Here is a 17,757-nt window from a genome sequence, read left to right as displayed (position 1 = left end):
GTGCGTCGCGTGCGTGCGCGCCCACGTCCAGTTTGGGTAAAAGTAACTGAGCTTGAATGATCACAATACAACCATAGGAATTAATTGCTATTCTCTCAATGAATTTGCTAAGGTAACTCTATATGTCACACGTATAGCGGACGCCAGAAAGCAACTGTCACTCTTCAAGTCGTTTTAACAAAGATAAAAACTGGCCTGTCAAATTTTTTTCTCTTTTTTTGCACATAGTTTTATCCCTCGGAACGGTTTAGCTAGTCAGCTGGTACAGCATTAGCTGTTTGGCTAGTTCTGCTGTGCTAACTGGACAATGAGAGGTTTGACTTGAAGTTTCATCTTTGAAATATTGAAGTGTAATATTTATGCTCAAGGTTTTTGTAGTTCTTTAAGGAAAAAACGTGACAATTATATTCAGGCAGCATACAATTTGAGAAGAAGCACGTTAGCCAATAACAGTTGCCTAGCATTAGCGAGCAATGCTAATCCAGGTAAAAGTCATTTACCCTCTTATTTTATTGGATTTCCCCCATCACTTTTAAATTTGTATTTAGGTCTTTTAGAGGGTTCTGTTTTCCGTATAGAGTAACCATTTTTTAACTTAGCGATTTAATTTGTGCGCTGGGCTCTCATAAGTGGAGTGTAGTAGTTTAATAGCTGAATAGCTCAGTTAGCTAGTGTCCAGGCAGAAAAAAAACTTTGATTATATATATTTGCTTGATTTCTGTTTGCATGTGATGCTATTTCATGACACGTTAAGTGTGCAAACGTTTGGAAAATATCCCTAATATGAGTGTACCAGAATACAAGAATACAGTAGGGCAATCAAGGGCCTGGTTTAGGGTACATTTTGCCAGCTGGTAAAATAGTTGAGCATATTTTCTTTAATCCACTTACGTGAAACCGTGCAGTTTATTAATAAATCTACATATACTACCGATGCAAATGCAATGCATGATTTAGGAGTGAAAGATTTGCCTTTTTTGATTTAAAGTCAGTATAAAGAATGTGTCAAGCATTTGTCCATGCAATATAGTTCAACTGATTTATCTACATAGACTCAGAGATAATTTCTCTACATTCACAGGTCCGTCCACAGGACGAAAGAGCATTTGTGTCTTGAGGAAGATCTCGTAAGAGTACACTCAAAATGAGCAAGAAACCTCCAAATCGACCAGGGATCTCTTATGAGGTTGGTGCCAGGGTTGAGGCCCAGGACTACCTGCAAAAATGGTATGAATTGATTTTGCTTTTCAAACTGGGGTCTGGGGTCTCGCAGCTGGCTAAAATAAATGAGTGAATAATAATTGTAAGTAAATTGTAAGTAAATAAAAGTAAATTGACTATTTAAAAAAGAAATAGCCCTAAATGTCTAAAACTAACAAAAGAATAGCACACATTTATAATCTAAATGTGTCAAAATATAAACCAGGTCTTTATACAAGAAACTTTATTAGTATGGGTTCAATGGGGGCATCAAAAGATTAAAACACCTTGTGTAAGAGCAGTGTTACGTTTTTTTAAATACTCGCATGATTCATATTTTTTGTCTCATTTAAAACAAATAAGAGTATTAACAATTTCTTTGTTTAGGAATAGTTTGTTTCCATTTTCAAGAGTACTTGAATGGACTGTTATTAAAGCTGTAGTTATTTTTAGTGCTTTTTGTTGTTTTTCAAGTTATCTATCAATGATCTGATCTTTTTTGAATGGTGTCTTCGCAGGTACCCTTCACGTATCGAGAAGATTGATTATGATGAGGGAAAGATGCTTGTGCATTTTGACCGTTGGAGCCATAGGTACGACGAATGGATTCTCTGGGACAGCAACAGACTTCGGCCATTAGAAAGACCGGCACTCCGCAAAGAGGGTCTCAAAGAAGAGGAGGTGTCTGTATGTCTGTACTTCCTCTTGTCAGATATGTTTATGGTCTGAACTGTCTAGGATGACTTGGCAAGCATGAGAAATGCAGTGTCCTTTGTGGGCTGTTAAGAGTATGTCTTCATAGTGCCAAATTAAGTTTTTCAGCTGCTAAACTTGACATCATTGAAGTTTTCAGCCACTCATTTGTTAATGAGATGAGTGATTGATTAATTCTTGTCTTACAAACATTTCTGCCAGGAGAGTTTCAGCGAGATGAGAGCATCTCGCCTTCGTGAGCTTCCTGGAAGTACAGAGAGCACAGAGGACCAAAAAGACTTACCTCAGCAGAGACAAGTACATACCTCAATTGCCCATCTACCTTGATCTGGCTCTCTCAACTGCTTGTCCCATCATTGTTTGGGTTTTTCCTCCATTTACATAACCAAAACCGTTTAATGTTTTGTTTGGCCACAAACAATCATCCATTTAAAAAAATAAACAGGCCTTTGTGACTTATATTTAAAGAGGTGTTGTTACACTTACACTACTGTTCAAAAGTTTGGGGTCGGTAAGATTTTGTAAAGTGAAATAAGTCTCTTGCTGACTGAGGCTGCATTTATTTGATTAAAATACAGTAAAAAAAAAACGGTTATACTTTGAAACTGAATTGCCATTTAAAATATCTGTTATCCATTTTAAAGTTTTTTGAAATGTAATTGATTCTGTGTTGAATTTTTAGCAGCCATTTCGGTCTTCGGTCTCACATAATTGTTCAGTAATAGAAGAATTTCTTATTTTTATGTTGACAACCTATGTGCTTCATAATATATTTGTTGGAAACCCTTTTTAGGATTCTTTGATGAATAGGATAGAAAAGAACACTTTTTTTTGAAACAACAAAATAAAACGTACTCACCCCAAACTTTTGAATGGTGTGGTTTTTTTTTTTTTTAGAGAAAGCGTTCCTTTCTGATGTTAGACATTTAAAAAAAAATTATTAGAGCTAAAATTATAATTAAGAATCTTTAAATACAGTTGAAGCTTCTTTGGTTTTCTTGAATTTAATTTTCAGTAGTATCTGTGTGGTTGCTTAACTACTGTTATCAGGTTGCCAGGTAATACATGAAATAATCAGAGGTTTTCTGTGTCCATCACAGTTTGTTCTGCTAACCATTCACTTTTATGATCACAGCGCATCCCATATCTTCAATACAGGTTTGCCTGAATTATCTTGGTGTGTTGACTAATTAATTGCATATCTATTCGGTTTTTGTTTCATCTTTAGGAATTGAGAGATGGTGAGGAGGTGCTTGCCCGATGGACAGATTGCCGCTACTACCCTGCCAAGATTGATAGTATCAACAAGGAAGGTAAAGTCATCTTGGTGACCCTTCTAGGCAGAAACATACTTATTTTGCAGTATGCAATACAAAAAGGTGTTAAATTTGAATGGTGCATAGGAAAAGGTGTTCTCAAATGCTATTTTGAAAAGCATAGGATTTACCTGAATGCCTACACAGTAATGTCTTCACATAATAATGTTTATTTGAATCAAATCGAAAGATTTAGATGTAAAAAAGCCACTGATTTGCTGTTATTCTTTTGTACTTTAGGCACGTACACTGTACAGTTTTATGATGGAGTCATTCGCTGTGTGAAAAGAATCCATATCAAGTCGATGCCAGAAGATGCAAAAGGACAAGTAAGTTTATTAAAGTGATTTCACAGAGGGTCCTTATCAGTTCTGTTTAATTAACACATAGGTTCTCCTGAAGTTTAATTGATGGGTTTGGACATGCGTTGCTGCACTGCTAGATAACTGTTGTATGACCTATGACGATCAATTCTAAGCATGATGCTTTATAGTTAATTGTGTATTTCAGTGTGGCCATCTAGTATTGTCCTTGACCTCTTCCTCTCTTTCAGAAGGTAAAATGCATGATGTCAATCGTGAATAATATTTGAAGACAAGCAGCTGGTCTACACAGCTTACAGTTGCATCTTTGTGCCAGTCAGGCAGCTCAGGGATGCCAAATCACTTTATTCTACCTCCTCAGTTACCTTTACCACATTATTAATGCTTAAAAAGCTTTTTTTTAATTTTTTTTATACATTTGCCATGGCAAGAAGTGTATTTGTGACCTGACCATGTCAGATGCGACTGATAGTGTATTGGTTTGTGTTCAAGCAGGACTGGATCGCTCTGGTGAAGGCTGCCTCAGCTGCAGCCAAGAATAAAGGAGGGAACAGACCACGTACCAGTGCCAACAGCAACAAGGACCGAGAGGACAGGAGAGAACAACGGTCGGATGAAGAGCTTGATGATGATGACGACGACGATGATGATGATGATGGTGAATCAGAGAAACTTGGTATGTGATTTGTTAGGACTTGTCTTGCCTAATGAATTATAGTTTCTAGACATTTTATGGTGAAGTTATTGCCTACTGATCTGTGTTCACATCTTTCATAAACCTTTTTCATTTGGTTGGAGCCTGATCTTAAATCAACACTTCATTCATTTTGAGCAGCAACATCAACCATATGTCTATTTCCTTGTTTACACAGCAGACCTAGACTCAGAAGAGGAGGACAGTAAGCCGGCTATTGAGGAGGACAGTAAGCCGGCTATTGAGGACGACAGTAAGCCGGCTATTGAGGAGGACAGTAAGCCAGCTATTGAGGAGGACATTAAGCCGGCTATTGAGGAGGACAGTAAGCCGGCTGTTGAGGAGCTTGAATCAGCTACAGCAAAGAGGAGGAGCAAAAGACAAGGCAGCTCGTGTAGCAGTAAAAGGACTCGTCTCAGCAAAGGGACAGGTAAACATTAGCAGAGAGTAACTACCCAGAACAAGGCTGAGTTCCTAGAGTTTATGACAAGAAATAGTTTCTAGCTAATATCTGAACATGCAGTCAACCCTATAGAGCAAGGATCTGCAACCTATGGCACGCGTGCAAATGTGTAATCGCTGGCACTTGGGCAAAAGCGTGAGAGGTGTATGTATTTAATTTAAAGTACATTGCACCTGCATACAGATCTACATTTTGAGCTAATCATTCCTCATAGAAACACAGCTTAAGTTAGGAGCTATACATACTATTAAAGTGTGATGATTAACTGCAAAGTCAAAAGTGTGCAGATCAAGCATGTATCACACAAGTTACGCTAATTAATTTGACTGACAGCTTACAGTTTGTTCTGCTATTTTTGCTGTGCTTGGCTTTGAGAAAAAAGTTGATACTACAATCATGGCTTCTATATTTCCTTAATAAACTGTAAATAAATCTGATTCTGCAGTTTGAAGTGATTAAGATGTTTTAAGTGTGCTTTTCGTTTCTAAATCATCAAGGATGTGCTGACACTGAGTCTGAATGCAAAGCAGAGTCAAAAGAGTTTCCAGTAACATCACAGCAGGTATAGATGAAACTGACATACTGTTATTAACATGATGATCACTTTAGTACACACACTGTCATGTTTACTTCTCCACCCCTCAGAAAGTGTCATGTGCAGAGGCTAGTCCAGTTGAAGAGAGATCCCAGTCTGTCACTGCCCAGAGAACCCCAGCATCCCTCTCCAGCCCATCCCTGTGCAAGTCTCGCTCAAGAAGACTTAAACACGACTCGGGAGAGTCCACCTCTAGCAGTCAGAACACAACCGCAGCCCCCGAACACAGTCCTTCATCCATTTTGACACACACCCTTCCAGACAGCACACACACTGGTGGGTCAGCCAGAGAGCAGTAGTAATGTTTATATACTCAACTATCAGCAATTACAGGTCCTCCTTAAAAAAATTAGCATTTTGTGATAAAGTTAATTATTTTCCATAATGTAACAACCTTCAAAAAATGTAACAACCAAAAAAGTCAACCTTCAAATAATTATGTTCAGTTATGCACTCAATACTTGGTCGGGAATCCTTTTGCAGAAATTACCCCTTCAATGCGGCGTGGCATGGAGGCAATCAGCCTGTGGCACTGCTGAGGTGTTATGGAGGCCCAGGATGCTTCGATAGCGGCCTTAAGCTCATCCAGAGTGTTGGGTCTTGCGTCTCTCAACTTTCTCTTCACAATATCCCACAGATTCTCTATGGGGTTCAGGTCAGGAGAGTTGGCAGGCCAATTGAGCACAGTAATACCATGGTCAGTAAACCATTTACCAGTGGTTTTGGCACTGTGAGCAGGTGCCAGGTCGTGCTGAAAAATGAAATCTTCATCTCCATAAAGCTTTTCAGCAGATGGAAGCATGAAGTGCTTCAAAATCTCCTGATAGCTAGCTGCATTGACCCTGCCCTTGATAAAACACAGTGGACCAACACCAGCAGCTGACATGGCACCCCAGACCATCACTGACTGTGGGTACTTGACACTGGACTTCAGGCATTTTGGCATTTCCTTCTCCCCAGTCTTCCTCCAGACTCTGGCACCTTGATTTCCGAATGAGATGCAAAATTTGCTTTCATCCGAAAAAAAGTACTTTGGATCACTGAGCAACAGTCCAGTGCTGCTTCTCTGTAGCCCAGGTCAGGCGCTTCTGCCGCTGTTTCTGGTTCAAAAGTGGCTTGACCTGGGGAATGCGGCACCTGTAGCCCATTTCCTGCACACGCCTGTGCACGGTGGCTCTTGATGTTTCTACTCCAGACTCAGTCCACTGCTTCCGCAAGGGCCCCCAAGGTCTGGAATCGGTCCTTCTCCACAATCTTCCTCAGGGTCCGGTCACCTCTTCTCATTGTGCAGCGTTTTTTGCCACACTTTTTCCTTCCCACAGATTTCCCACTGAGGTGCCTTGATACAGCACTCTGGGAACAGCCTATTTGTTCAGAAATTTCTTTCTGTGTCTTACCCTCTTGCTTGAGGGTGTCAATGATGGCCTTCTGGACAGCAGTCAGGTCGGCAGTCTTACCCATGATTGCGGTTTTGAGTAATGAAACAGGCTGGGAGTTTTTAAAAGCCTCAGGAATCTTTTGCAGGTGTTTAGAGTTAATTAGTTGATTCAAATGATTAGGTTAATAGCTCGTTTAGAGACCCTTTTCATGATATGCAAATTTTTTGAGATAGGAATTTTGGGTTTTCATGAGCCGTATGCCAAAATCATCAGTATTAAAACAATAAAAGACCTGAAATATTTCAGTTGGTGTGCAATGAATCTAAAATATATGAAAGTTTAATTTTTATCATTACATTATGGAAAATAATGAACTTTATCACAATATACTAATTTTTTGAGAAGGACCTGTATAACAGACGTAATATTTCATAATTTATTGATGACGATGATAATATGCATGTCTGTTTCTGCATAGCCCCTCCTAACTCCCCCCAAAGAAGGAGACGGTCTCAGCGTTTAGCGACAAGCTCTGACCAGGCTTTCTCCTCTTCTCCACACATGAAGGATTCCATCACTCAACCTCCTCCCCCAGATGGCTCTCAGAAACTTGGTGAGAGACACGAACTATGCAGAGCTTATGGCATAATAAAACACTAAAAAGAGTGTTCAAAACTTTGCGGTCAGTAAGGTTTTTCAGATGTTTTTGAAAGGAGTGTCAAGCTCACCAAGGCTCCATTTATTTGATTTAAAAATACATATTTTTTTTTTTTTTAAAAAGTAATGTTTTAAAATGTAATTAATTTTTGGGATGGCAAAGCTGAATTTTCAGCATCATTACTCTAGTTTTAAGTGTCACATGATCCTTCAGAAATTGTTCTAATATTCGGATTTGGTGTTTTTTTAAATGCTTTTGTGGAAACTGCTACATTTTTTATCAGGATTCTTTCTTGAATGGAATGTTCTTGTCACGTTATAAATGTCTTTACTGTCACTTTTGATCAATTTAATAGAATTCTACTCTAGAATTGTCTGTTATGATATTTCATAATTATCCATGATTGACCTGTTTAAATTTTGCATTTTAAAGCACTCTCTTTTGAAGAAGACAGCAGCACTGCAGTTAAAACAGAAGCTTCTTCACAAAAGCCAGTTTCAGGAAGCCCATCACCAGCTCCTCCCACTGGCAGTGTTCAGTCACCAATCACTGAGAAGGACAAGATGACAGATATGTTGCCCAATAATCAAACAACACTTGAAGGGAACTCGCCTTCTGTTGTGACAGGTAGGTTGGCCATGTAACCACCATAGCATTGTATGTCTTTATTATGTTTCTCCATGAAGCTTTTAAAGGACACTTGGTTTTTTGTGGATATAGTAAACATCTAGGTGACTAACCAGGGTAGTTAGAAAATATCAACAGTATATTTTAAATCTTGTAATGCTACTTGGATTTTGTGTTATTTCAAGTTAAAAATTAAGATTAAAAATCTATTCATTATCTTCTCATTTTATGTCCAGCTGCAAGTCAGAAAGTTCCTTACAGGACTCCTAAAGCCAACAAACATGCCAGAGAGCCAAGTATGAATCATCACCTGTCTTCCATTCACTTCATTCAGATACTGCAATTTAAAAATCTATCTAATCTATCTATTTTATCTATCCATCTATCTAATGTGTGCGTATGTATTTTTTATTTTTATCTAACTGTCTCCTTCTTCCTAAGTTATAAACAGCAAGAAGTCTGATGACCCCACTGCTCCCAATGAGTCTCTAATAGACCTGGACCATAATAAATTCAAATGTAAAGTCCCTGGATGCTCTAAAGCATTCCGGAAAGCAAAGCTGCTGGACTATCACCTGAAGTACTATCATAACACTGAGAAAGAAATGGACAGCGAGGTCTGCTCACCAGACAGGGTGGGCCGCACCAGGGCCACGTCTGCTTCCATGCCTACAAGCACCTTGTCAGATATCCCAGATAACAAGAGACGCAGGACCGTCTCTACTTCTTCCTGTAGGTTCCCTTGTTGTCATTTCAGGATCATCAATTAAATGGCTATTAAATTTACAGTTACACAATCAAACTGAACTAATGAGAGTTCTGTTCTTTTGTTTTGTGTTCTAGCTCTGTCCTCTCAGGGCTTTATGCTTCAAATGGACAGCACTGGCTGTGTGAGGCCTCCTAAGTTTTGTAAGAAGAAACGTTCCTCTGCCTCTGTCAGTTCAGACAGTACGGAGGTCTCCCTGCCTCCTCCAACCTTTGATAACCTCCATGACAAGATTCTCAAGAAGGACAAGCACCTGGATGGTGAGCATATTCAGCAGATTTTAAAGATGAACGCAGTTCTTCCTCTTTTCCATTTGCTTTAACTGTGCATCTTATGGATGTTTTTTTACTCCCTCAGGGCTTTGTATAAAGACAGAACGGAAATTCAAACTGGAGGATAAATGTCAGTTGTTTGGTGAGTTTTCTGAACTTTTTTTCTTATCTTAATTTCACATTCATAAACCAGTCCTCATATCTCATATTTCCTTCTCTGCTGTAGCGAAAAAGAGGGATAAAGACAGGAGGGACAGGAAAGATAAGGACCTTTTCCGAATTAAACAGAAGAAAAAGAAAAAGAAGAAGAAGAAATCAAAACTGCACAGTAAGTTAAGTTTTGAGTTTGCCTCAGGTTCAGAGGTCTACGTATGTACTTACAAGTTTTACAAATAATTTAACTTTTAAATTAAATTGACTTTTAAAATTAATTAATTTGTGACTTTAATTTGTAAAATAAGAGGGTCATATTGTTTTCATCTTTGTGCTAAGGTTACGCAGACCTGGATGAGATGTCATTGTCTTACTTGGAAAGACCGTCTTCCCCACTACATCGTTCTTCCTCTAGTGCCTTCAAGCACAGCACCTTCCAATACCCTCGTGCCATACTGTCTGTTGACCTCACCGGGGAGAGTAAGTCCTCTTACTGATTTGCAGCCATTTGTAGCTAGTTTCCAATAATGGCCTCATTTCAGTTATTGCTTTCAGCTATTACATTTTTTGTGTTTTGTAATTAAAATATATAGTATTCAACATGAATATGATATCAGTGTTGTACTGTGATGTTGAGGCTTATTTCATGTCCTAATTCCTTTTCTCATTTCAGATCTATCAGACATCGACTTCCTGGAAGACTCAACCACTGAGAGTTTGCTGTTCAGTGGAGATGAGTACAACCAGGATCTAGACTCGATCACTATGGAGGACTTCCAGGATGAGGACGAAGTTGGTGCAGATGAAATTGTTCGCTGCATCTGTGAGATGGATGAAGAAAATGGCTTCATGATTCAGGTAGGATTACTTTTAGCAATGGCTTTTCAATTACTTTTCAATAAGTTTTATTCTGTCTGTAACGACAGTTTCATGCAAGCGACATCTTAATTGTCCTGAAATGGTTCTGGGTGCCTTTTTGTTGTGTTTGTTCTAAATCTGTTGCACATAATAGTTTCTGGTAATAGGTATACTTTTCTCTGTACAGTGTGAGGAGTGTATGTGCTGGCAGCACAGTGTGTGTATGGGGCTTTTGGAAGATAGCATACCCGAGCAATACATCTGTTACATCTGTCGGGACCCACCAGGTAACAAGCATGCAACAAAACCACACACAAAGGGTTAGCAGGATGTTATAGTGTTATAGTTTTATACTCTACTATAGTAACTAACTAGTTATTTTGTTTTGTATTCTGCTTACTACTGATGTCTAATGTCTGTTTCTTGAATGTTAATGTAAATACTAGGGCTGGGTTAAAAAAAAATATTTCTCAATTTTAATAGATTCTCATTAGGGGATCTTTTTTCCACTGATTTCTTGGCTCAAGACGATTCAATTGCACCCTATGATGCCATTTTGAATTTTCCAAAAAACCTACTTTGTTGAACTCCACCAATGCTGTTGCTCTTATTTTCATGAAAATTTAACCAGATCATCTACAGACGATGCAGACAAAAAGTTATGGAATTCAATTTGATTCGTCAAACCGTTCTTGAATAATGTGCAAACTAATTAGACAAAGTGCCTGCCAAAATGAATGAGGCTAAATCTCTGCAACGCTTTAGCGCATTCTGACCAAAATTGGTGTGTTATGATATACATGACCTGAGGCTATCTGCACAGTATTGGCGCAGTACCAGGATATACAAAATAGCCATTTTTGCTCATAACTTCTTAATGCTTTGTTCAAAAATCACAAAATTGTTCTCTTTAGATTCGTGGTAGGATGCTGAGTCGAACAATACCCAATTGTCCCATACCAGCCATTTAGAATTTTGTCAAGAAATGCTATATTTTATGAACGCATTGGCATTTCGTTCTCAGTATGTGTCTTCGGTACCATGCCCTGACAGTACTTAAAAAGTTTCGGAAATGAAAATGAAATTTCCAAAAATGCAAATAACCTTTGATTAAATTAGCCTATTGTAATGAAACTGAACTCAATAGATTCTTAGTGCCAATTCTTATTATTTTCATTAAAATGCTTGCGCATCGCCCGTAGATCTTTTGGGCCGTTCACATATTGCATCTAAAAACGCGTGGAAAGCGCAGCTGTTGCGCTTTCTCCTCCTTTCCAAAGCGCTCCATTGGCGTCTGTCGTTGCTATGTCACCATGAACTGCGCTCTCCACATCATGTTGACTGAATGTGTTCCATTCGACCGTGATTCGTAAGTGGACTGCGAAGTTAAAGATGGCTTGACCACCACAGCCTTGCCCAACATAAAATGGCAAACATAATGAAAGCGGAACAAAAAATGCGCTACTCATTATTTTGTGCTTAACGCTCAGTTTGGACCAATGTCAGTGCAGCGCGAGCCGATCTTGATCAAGCGACACTGTTACTACACAGCGCTAAGATCCAGTAAAGAAAGCATTTGAATTTGCCACAGAAGTAATAACATCACTACGAGATCTAGTGAGAAGTATTCAAATTTCTCCATTATTAACTGTAGATCTCTATTAGATCAAACAGAGCTGGCATGGAAACCAGGAGAAACATTGTGCCATGAATTAACTAGTTAAATGGACTTTAAGTCCACAAATCAGCAACATTCACCATGGATTTAATGTAGTGACATTAACTGTAACCATGGAAGTTTCGCTGAAATAGTAAAATGCTTTCAAGTACGTCACACATCTTTTCCCAGCACTACAAAAGTCAAATATTATCATATTTAAATGTTATTTTTAATGTGATGACCAAAACATAATTTCTTTATCCTTCAATGATTACACCCATTTATGAAACTAAAAGTTTCAAGATGTAGGAAAACTCATACTTATTTAAAAATAATTTTTCTTTTAATAAATTCATTTTTTTTTAAATCAAGGACATATTTCTTTATTTTTGCTGTTTCGAAAACATACTGAACCGTGATACCACTGTGTCCTATCAAACCGAACCATGAATTTTGTGAAACATTACATCCCTACTTATTACAGATGTTGATCTACCTCAAATTTTGCCTTGATTGTTCTACGTTTACACTTTTACATTGCACACATTTTTTAACATTATATTTTTCAAGAGTTTCTTTAACACTTACTTTTTTATCTTAATATAAGACATAAAGAAGATATTTTTGTTAAAATTTTATTTTGTTTTTGACTGCTAAAACAAATATAATTTTTGTTTGCCTTAATAATGTGGATAAATAAAAAAAACTCAATTAACTTTTCTACTGGTCTTTTAAAAAAAAAAAAGCAATAATTATCGATACCGAACGATATGAAACATTATATCGTGATACATTTTTTAGCTATATCGCACAGCCCTAGGATTTCGTGTCGATAGGTGAAACTGTTTTCATGTACCACATCAAGTTGAGGCATGGTGCCAATGCTGTAACTCTGCAATGCTTTGGCGCATTGAAACCGAACTTGGTATGCATCATTGTCACTTCACTCTGACCACACCACATCAAATTCGTAACAGCACCACCTATTGATTGGAAGTGATAAACCTTTAAATCACATTACTAGTGATTGTATTTGATTTTCAGGCATTTTGCCTAAAATCATCTTAATAGGCTTTTAATTGCTCGTTGTTGCAGCTGGTCTGATGCATCTAGGCATGCAGTCATGACTTGTGTCTGCTTTGTGCTTGGCTTCTTAATTGCTGCATGCAGCTATATTTTGTACTGTTATCAATCCTGAAATCCCAAGCATCTATCCTTTAATCTAGGCTGTTGATGAATGAACAACATTTTGTAGCACACCTCCCATCCAATAACTCCCAATAAGCTTTGTGCTTTGTTACGGTCAGCTTTCAAAATCTGTCAATTTTAATATGAAATTCATGCAGTAAATACCACTTTGTGCTCTTTAATGTGACATGCCAGAACACAGATGTTTATCCAAAGGAATCAATATTGAATTTAATTGAATCGAAAGCTAGAGTTTCTAAATCCAATCGAATCGTGAAAGTTGTCAATACCCAGCCCTAGTAAATATCAAACTCATAGAAGTCACTCCAGAGTTGTCACTGAAATGTTTACTTTTCTCAGGTCAGAGGTGGAGTGCTAAATACCGTCATGATAAAGACTGGCTCCAAAAGGGCCACATGTATGGCCTGTCCTTCCTCTCAGAAAACTACTCGCATCAGAACGCCAAGAAAATTGTGTCCACTCACCAGCTGCTGGCGGATGTTTACAGTGTTAAAAACTTGCTTAATGGCCTTCAGCTGAAGATGGATATATTACAGTAAGAGCCTCTTTGCCTTCCCCGAAGCCTACCAACATCTTTAAATTAGGTGACATTGTGGAAATAAACTACCACAATAGTGTTTAATTACCATAATAATGATCAAAAGAAATTGCTGGAAAAGATGGATTGGTTGTGGAAAGTTTATGGCCTGGTTTCACAGAGAGGGTTACTTGTTAAGTTACTTTCAGTAACAGCTCAAACAGTCATTTAAGTCTGGGACTAGCTTAAGCCTTGTCTGTGAAACCGGAAGAGAAAAGTAAAAAAAATGTTGGAATGTTTTTCCAGTGCTGTCGGGCTTAAGTTGATCTGATATACAACTGTAGAAGAAAAGATGTGGGAACAATAATACGCTTATCACATTTTTTTCAGAAACAAGCATAACCCAAGTTTGCACTTGTGGGCTCGGTCTTGGGTGAACTCTGATGAGGACCAGCCTATGGGTGGGGTTCCGGACTGCCTACATTTCAAAGAGCACCTCAAACAGAACTCAAACCCTGAAACGTACATTACCAGCGAGCACAGCTACCAGAAACCTCCCAGTACAGACCTCGAACACTCAAGGGAAGAACAGGGGATACATACAGCCGCTCAGTTTAACCTAAAGGAAGAAGAGGTAACCAAAGAACATTAAAAACTGAAAAAGATCTGGTTAAAGGTAGGTGAAAGGATACAGATTTTGAAATCAATGCTGTGTTTGTGTAGGTGAGCAGTGCCATTGCTCTGTCCGGCTGTGTGAATGACAGCAGCCTGGGCTCCATGGAACAGGCCAGGAACTGCCTGCAGTGGCAGATGAACCTGCTTACACACATAGAGGACATTCAGAACTTGCTGTCCGGCCGCATGGACCTCATCGAGAAAGAGCTTGATGGTAAGGGGGAGACATATGGGAAATGTCATTGAGTCAAAACAATATTTGTCAACACATGATCAGGGTTGGTTGAATTTGTTTCTGCGGTGCACCGTAGATTGCCACCATGAGCTTAGCTTATATATTTGGCTCTTAAGTTTCGTGCTCATGAGCAAAGTAGTAATGGCTGATGATTCAGCCTTTGTGAAGATTTAACCAGCAACCTGTTGATTACCTTGAGTCCTAACCCCTAAACTGCTACCAATGAAAATGGCATTACCTCAGATAATAATAATAATATATATATTTTATTTTTATTTATTTTTTTAACAAATTGGCCATTCCAAAACCAGTAGCCGTCTTTTTTCTTTGCACTATAACAGGCAAACTGGCCTTAAACAAAAAAAAATCTGTATCCATTTGAAATTAGAGGCACAACTGCATTTGTATGAACATTTCTTGAAGACAGTAAGTTATCTTTAGAGACATATTCATATAAATCCCCACCCCCGATTTGAATATTTATATTTTTCTTCCTATATTTCGAGCGTTGCGAACAGTGAGCTTGCTGTGCCTGGTGCAGTATTTGCTCTGCTGTGTTCTCATCTTTGCGTCCATCTTTAGTGTGAACCGTTTCATACTGGTCAGTAGTCTTTGTATATACTCTCACAGTACACTTCTCTGTAAAATGTGTACAGAGAAAACTTTCTGTGCACAAGAAAACTTTTTGGTTGTACTGCTCCGGAACAGGTTTATAAATAAATCGTAACCTCTGATTCCTAATTTTCAGAAGTAATCCATTTTCAGAAGGCCAAACAAAGCGGTTTTGCTTTCGCTTTCTAACACAGTGTCTCCGCGACATGACGACAACACTAAAATTCTCTGAAGTGTAACCTTCTTTCTTTGTATATGCCTTTGCATTATGTTGACAAACATGCATTATGCTGTTTCACATTGTGACATAGACGTTTGAGGAAGTAATTTCTGGATTTTGATCTGGAGCAGTGTTTTCTATTAGATAGAATAAAATCCCTTTGTAGGAGACTAAGCGTTGTAACTTTTTCCAGATCATATAAATACACAAATAGATACAGTACATACACTAAAAGAAACATTACACACTAAAAGCAAAAGAAAACATTACAAATCATCATATGACCCTTTTAACTGCTCCAACCCAGGAGAAAAAGACGTACTATTAAATGTATTAAAAATGTACTTGAGAATTTTTTTTTTGTACAATACAAATATACTTTAATGCATTTTTAATACATTTAACAGTACGTCTTTTTCACCTGGGAAGGACTATAGGTTGACCAATTTTTGCCACTTTCAACATGAATAACAGTTTCTGTTATAATTTGAAAACAGAAAAAACGAGCATGATGACACATTTTTCCACCCATAGGTAACTTTAGCCTTCTTTATAGTTGAAAGTCCCAAGTTTGCACTGAAGTTTTGTTTTTATTTCCTTTGTTTTGGGGTGTTTTTTTAGTTTTAGTGGTATTATTTTATATTTATTTTTAGTTGTATAATAAACTGCACCTGATATTTCATGCCTGTGCCACCTGCTCACAATAATGAAAGACTAAAGAAATTTAATACATTCAATTTTTTAAACGTCATTTACGTAATCTAATCTAAAAAAATCATTTTCAAAAGAGATCAGTGGTGAAATGACTGACACAGCCAGAACAATTATCCAAAAAGCAGCTCTTTGTGACTCCTGTTTAGATGTTTTTGATATTTTGTTAAAGTTTCATTCTCTTTCTCCTTGTCTGTGTGAAGTGCTGGAGAGTTGGTTGGACTTCACAGGTGAATTGGAGCCCCCCGATCCCCTGGCCAGACTCCCACAGCTTAAGTGCCGCATCAAACAGCTTCTAACGGACCTGGGGAAAGTGCAGCAGATGAGCACCCTCTGCTCTGTGTGATGCACACATTATAGTGTGTGTTTTGAGCTTCTAACACCATAACCGTTTCTTCGCACACAACTTTACTACTGGAGAAGGTGTATTCAACACTGTTCAGTAGATGCACACTCTGTGAAGTAAATCGTTGGCCATTTTCAAGTGTAAGATAAGGAAAATTGACACTTAATGTGTGAAACAGGAACATGTCAGTGTATTCGTGCTGAGTCTAAACCACATATCTGCTGAAAGATGATGATGTTCTCCAAAATAGGAAGAGATCACTATAGCAGAATAATTCTTCCACATGTTAACAAAAGGGAACATTATCTTAAAAAACAACAAAAAAAACTGAAGAGGTCACAACACCACACATAGATTTAAGTGTTAGCCTTTTTTGCATCAGTTAGACCCCAAAAGTAAATTGCAACTCTATTTCCACTCTGTGAGGTGAGATTTCTTAAGGAAATATGAACTTGACTCAAGTGGGTCACTGATAGCAGATTGTTTTAGAGTTCATTAGCGTTTGATGTAAAAAATAAAATAAAAATCATAATCAGATCATAAAGGTTTTTGCCACTTAAAAAGTCACTTTGGAGTGCCAAGAAAACAGACCACCGTGATCTGGTTGCTCAGAAACGCACAGTTCATAGTTTTCACTTTTTTTTTTTTTAAATGAATGTTGCATTTTAGGCCAGGATTGGGTTTAGCGGTCTGATACACTGGCACTAAAGGTTCACAATGCCAACAAATTCATTAGAACAACATCTAGATAGTTTTCTTACAACAACTCGTCTAATACTTTAGCATGTTTCTCTGCAGTCTTAATGGATGCTGTAGTGATTCAAAAGAAAACAAGCTAATCTAAACGTGGACGTCCAGAGATGGGTGACTTTTCTTACTAAGGCCCGTTTATCATGTTGATACTTTGAGAGTATCTACGGTGAAGTAAGCTAATCCTGAGATGGATGTAAATGCATATAATTAAATCCATTTAGTTCATTTTTGTTTTTTGTTTTTGAAAAATGTAAAATACAGTTTTTATAACTGTTAAGAAAAACAACAAAAAACTAAGGCATAAAAGGAGGATACTTGAAAATGCCTGTTTAATCTCAATTTCTATTAATCTGTACAAAGAGTGTTTTAGAACTTAGATTTAAAACTTGAAGTTTCTTTTGATGAAAATACCAGCTGTACATTTAAAGAGTTTATTTAAAGACCCGATGTAATTATCTGTATGTACAACTTCATTAAAAAAATATTCTCAACATTTTTTGTGTAGTTTGATTCAAAATAATTTTACTCTGCCTTATATACCATCTGTATCATGTGTGAATTTGAGTTCTCTTAACAGAAATGGCAAAAAGGAAGATTTATATATGTAATTTGCTTTGCTTCTACTAAGTATTTTATTTTTTGTTGAAATATGAGGGCAACAACAAAAGAGAAGTAACAACGCACAGCTCTTTTTAACTCTGTTGGAAGTGGTTTTCAGAAGACTGAAGCTGTTTCTTCTCAAAGAAGCACTCTCAAAAGTTCAAGCTTGGCTGCTCACTTTACAATGTCCAGAATGTTCTT

General features: G+C 37.7%; 1 protein-coding gene across 13 annotated transcripts; it reads left to right on the top strand.

Annotated features, from left to right (window-relative positions):
* On the top strand, nucleotides 1-17,449 carry phf20l1 (PHD finger protein 20 like 1). 13 transcript variants are annotated; one of them, XM_077215936.1, is made up of 24 exons: nucleotides 1-112; nucleotides 1,082-1,227; nucleotides 1,719-1,887; nucleotides 2,116-2,211; nucleotides 3,143-3,227; nucleotides 3,471-3,559; nucleotides 4,049-4,229; nucleotides 4,426-4,677; nucleotides 5,208-5,272; nucleotides 5,356-5,581; nucleotides 7,163-7,297; nucleotides 7,775-7,969; nucleotides 8,206-8,265; nucleotides 8,411-8,701; nucleotides 8,813-8,995; nucleotides 9,093-9,149; nucleotides 9,234-9,335; nucleotides 9,500-9,640; nucleotides 9,834-10,018; nucleotides 10,206-10,305; nucleotides 13,227-13,422; nucleotides 13,795-14,038; nucleotides 14,128-14,293; nucleotides 16,061-17,449. In XM_077215936.1, the coding sequence occupies exons 2-24, from the start codon at nucleotides 1,145-1,147 to the stop codon at nucleotides 16,201-16,203; spliced, it is 3,444 nt and encodes a 1,147-aa protein (XP_077072051.1). In that variant the 5' UTR covers nucleotides 1-112; nucleotides 1,082-1,144; the 3' UTR covers nucleotides 16,204-17,449. The 13 variants fall into 13 exon arrangements, with proteins under 13 accessions (XP_077072051.1, XP_077072073.1, XP_077072145.1 ...); XM_077215958.1 differs by having other exon boundaries at nucleotides 4,046-4,229; nucleotides 4,429-4,677; XM_077215915.1 differs by having other exon boundaries at nucleotides 3-112; nucleotides 4,046-4,229.
* The last annotated feature ends 308 nt before the right edge of the window (nucleotides 17,450-17,757 follow it).

Source organism: Siphateles boraxobius, unplaced genomic scaffold (genome assembly GCF_051911475.1).
Source record: "Siphateles boraxobius isolate OS27281-9 unplaced genomic scaffold, OSU_SipBor_1 12, whole genome shotgun sequence".
In the NCBI taxonomy this organism is placed as follows: Eukaryota; Metazoa; Chordata; class Actinopteri; order Cypriniformes; family Leuciscidae; genus Siphateles; species Siphateles boraxobius.
This window is presented reverse-complemented; position numbering and strand designations above follow the sequence as displayed.

Excerpts from the sequence above, each read along its gene's own strand:
- phf20l1 (XM_077215915.1), top strand. The coding sequence starts at position 1,145 with ATGAGCAAGAAACCTCCAAATCGACCAGGGATCTCTTATGAGGTTGGT. Across the intron at positions 1,228-1,718 it reads CAGGACTACCTGCAAAAATG|GTACCCTTCACGTATCGAGA; the intron begins GTATGAATTGAT and ends GTGTCTTCGCAG. Across the intron at positions 4,678-5,207 it reads TCGTCTCAGCAAAGGGACAG|GATGTGCTGACACTGAGTCT; the intron begins GTAAACATTAGC and ends TAAATCATCAAG.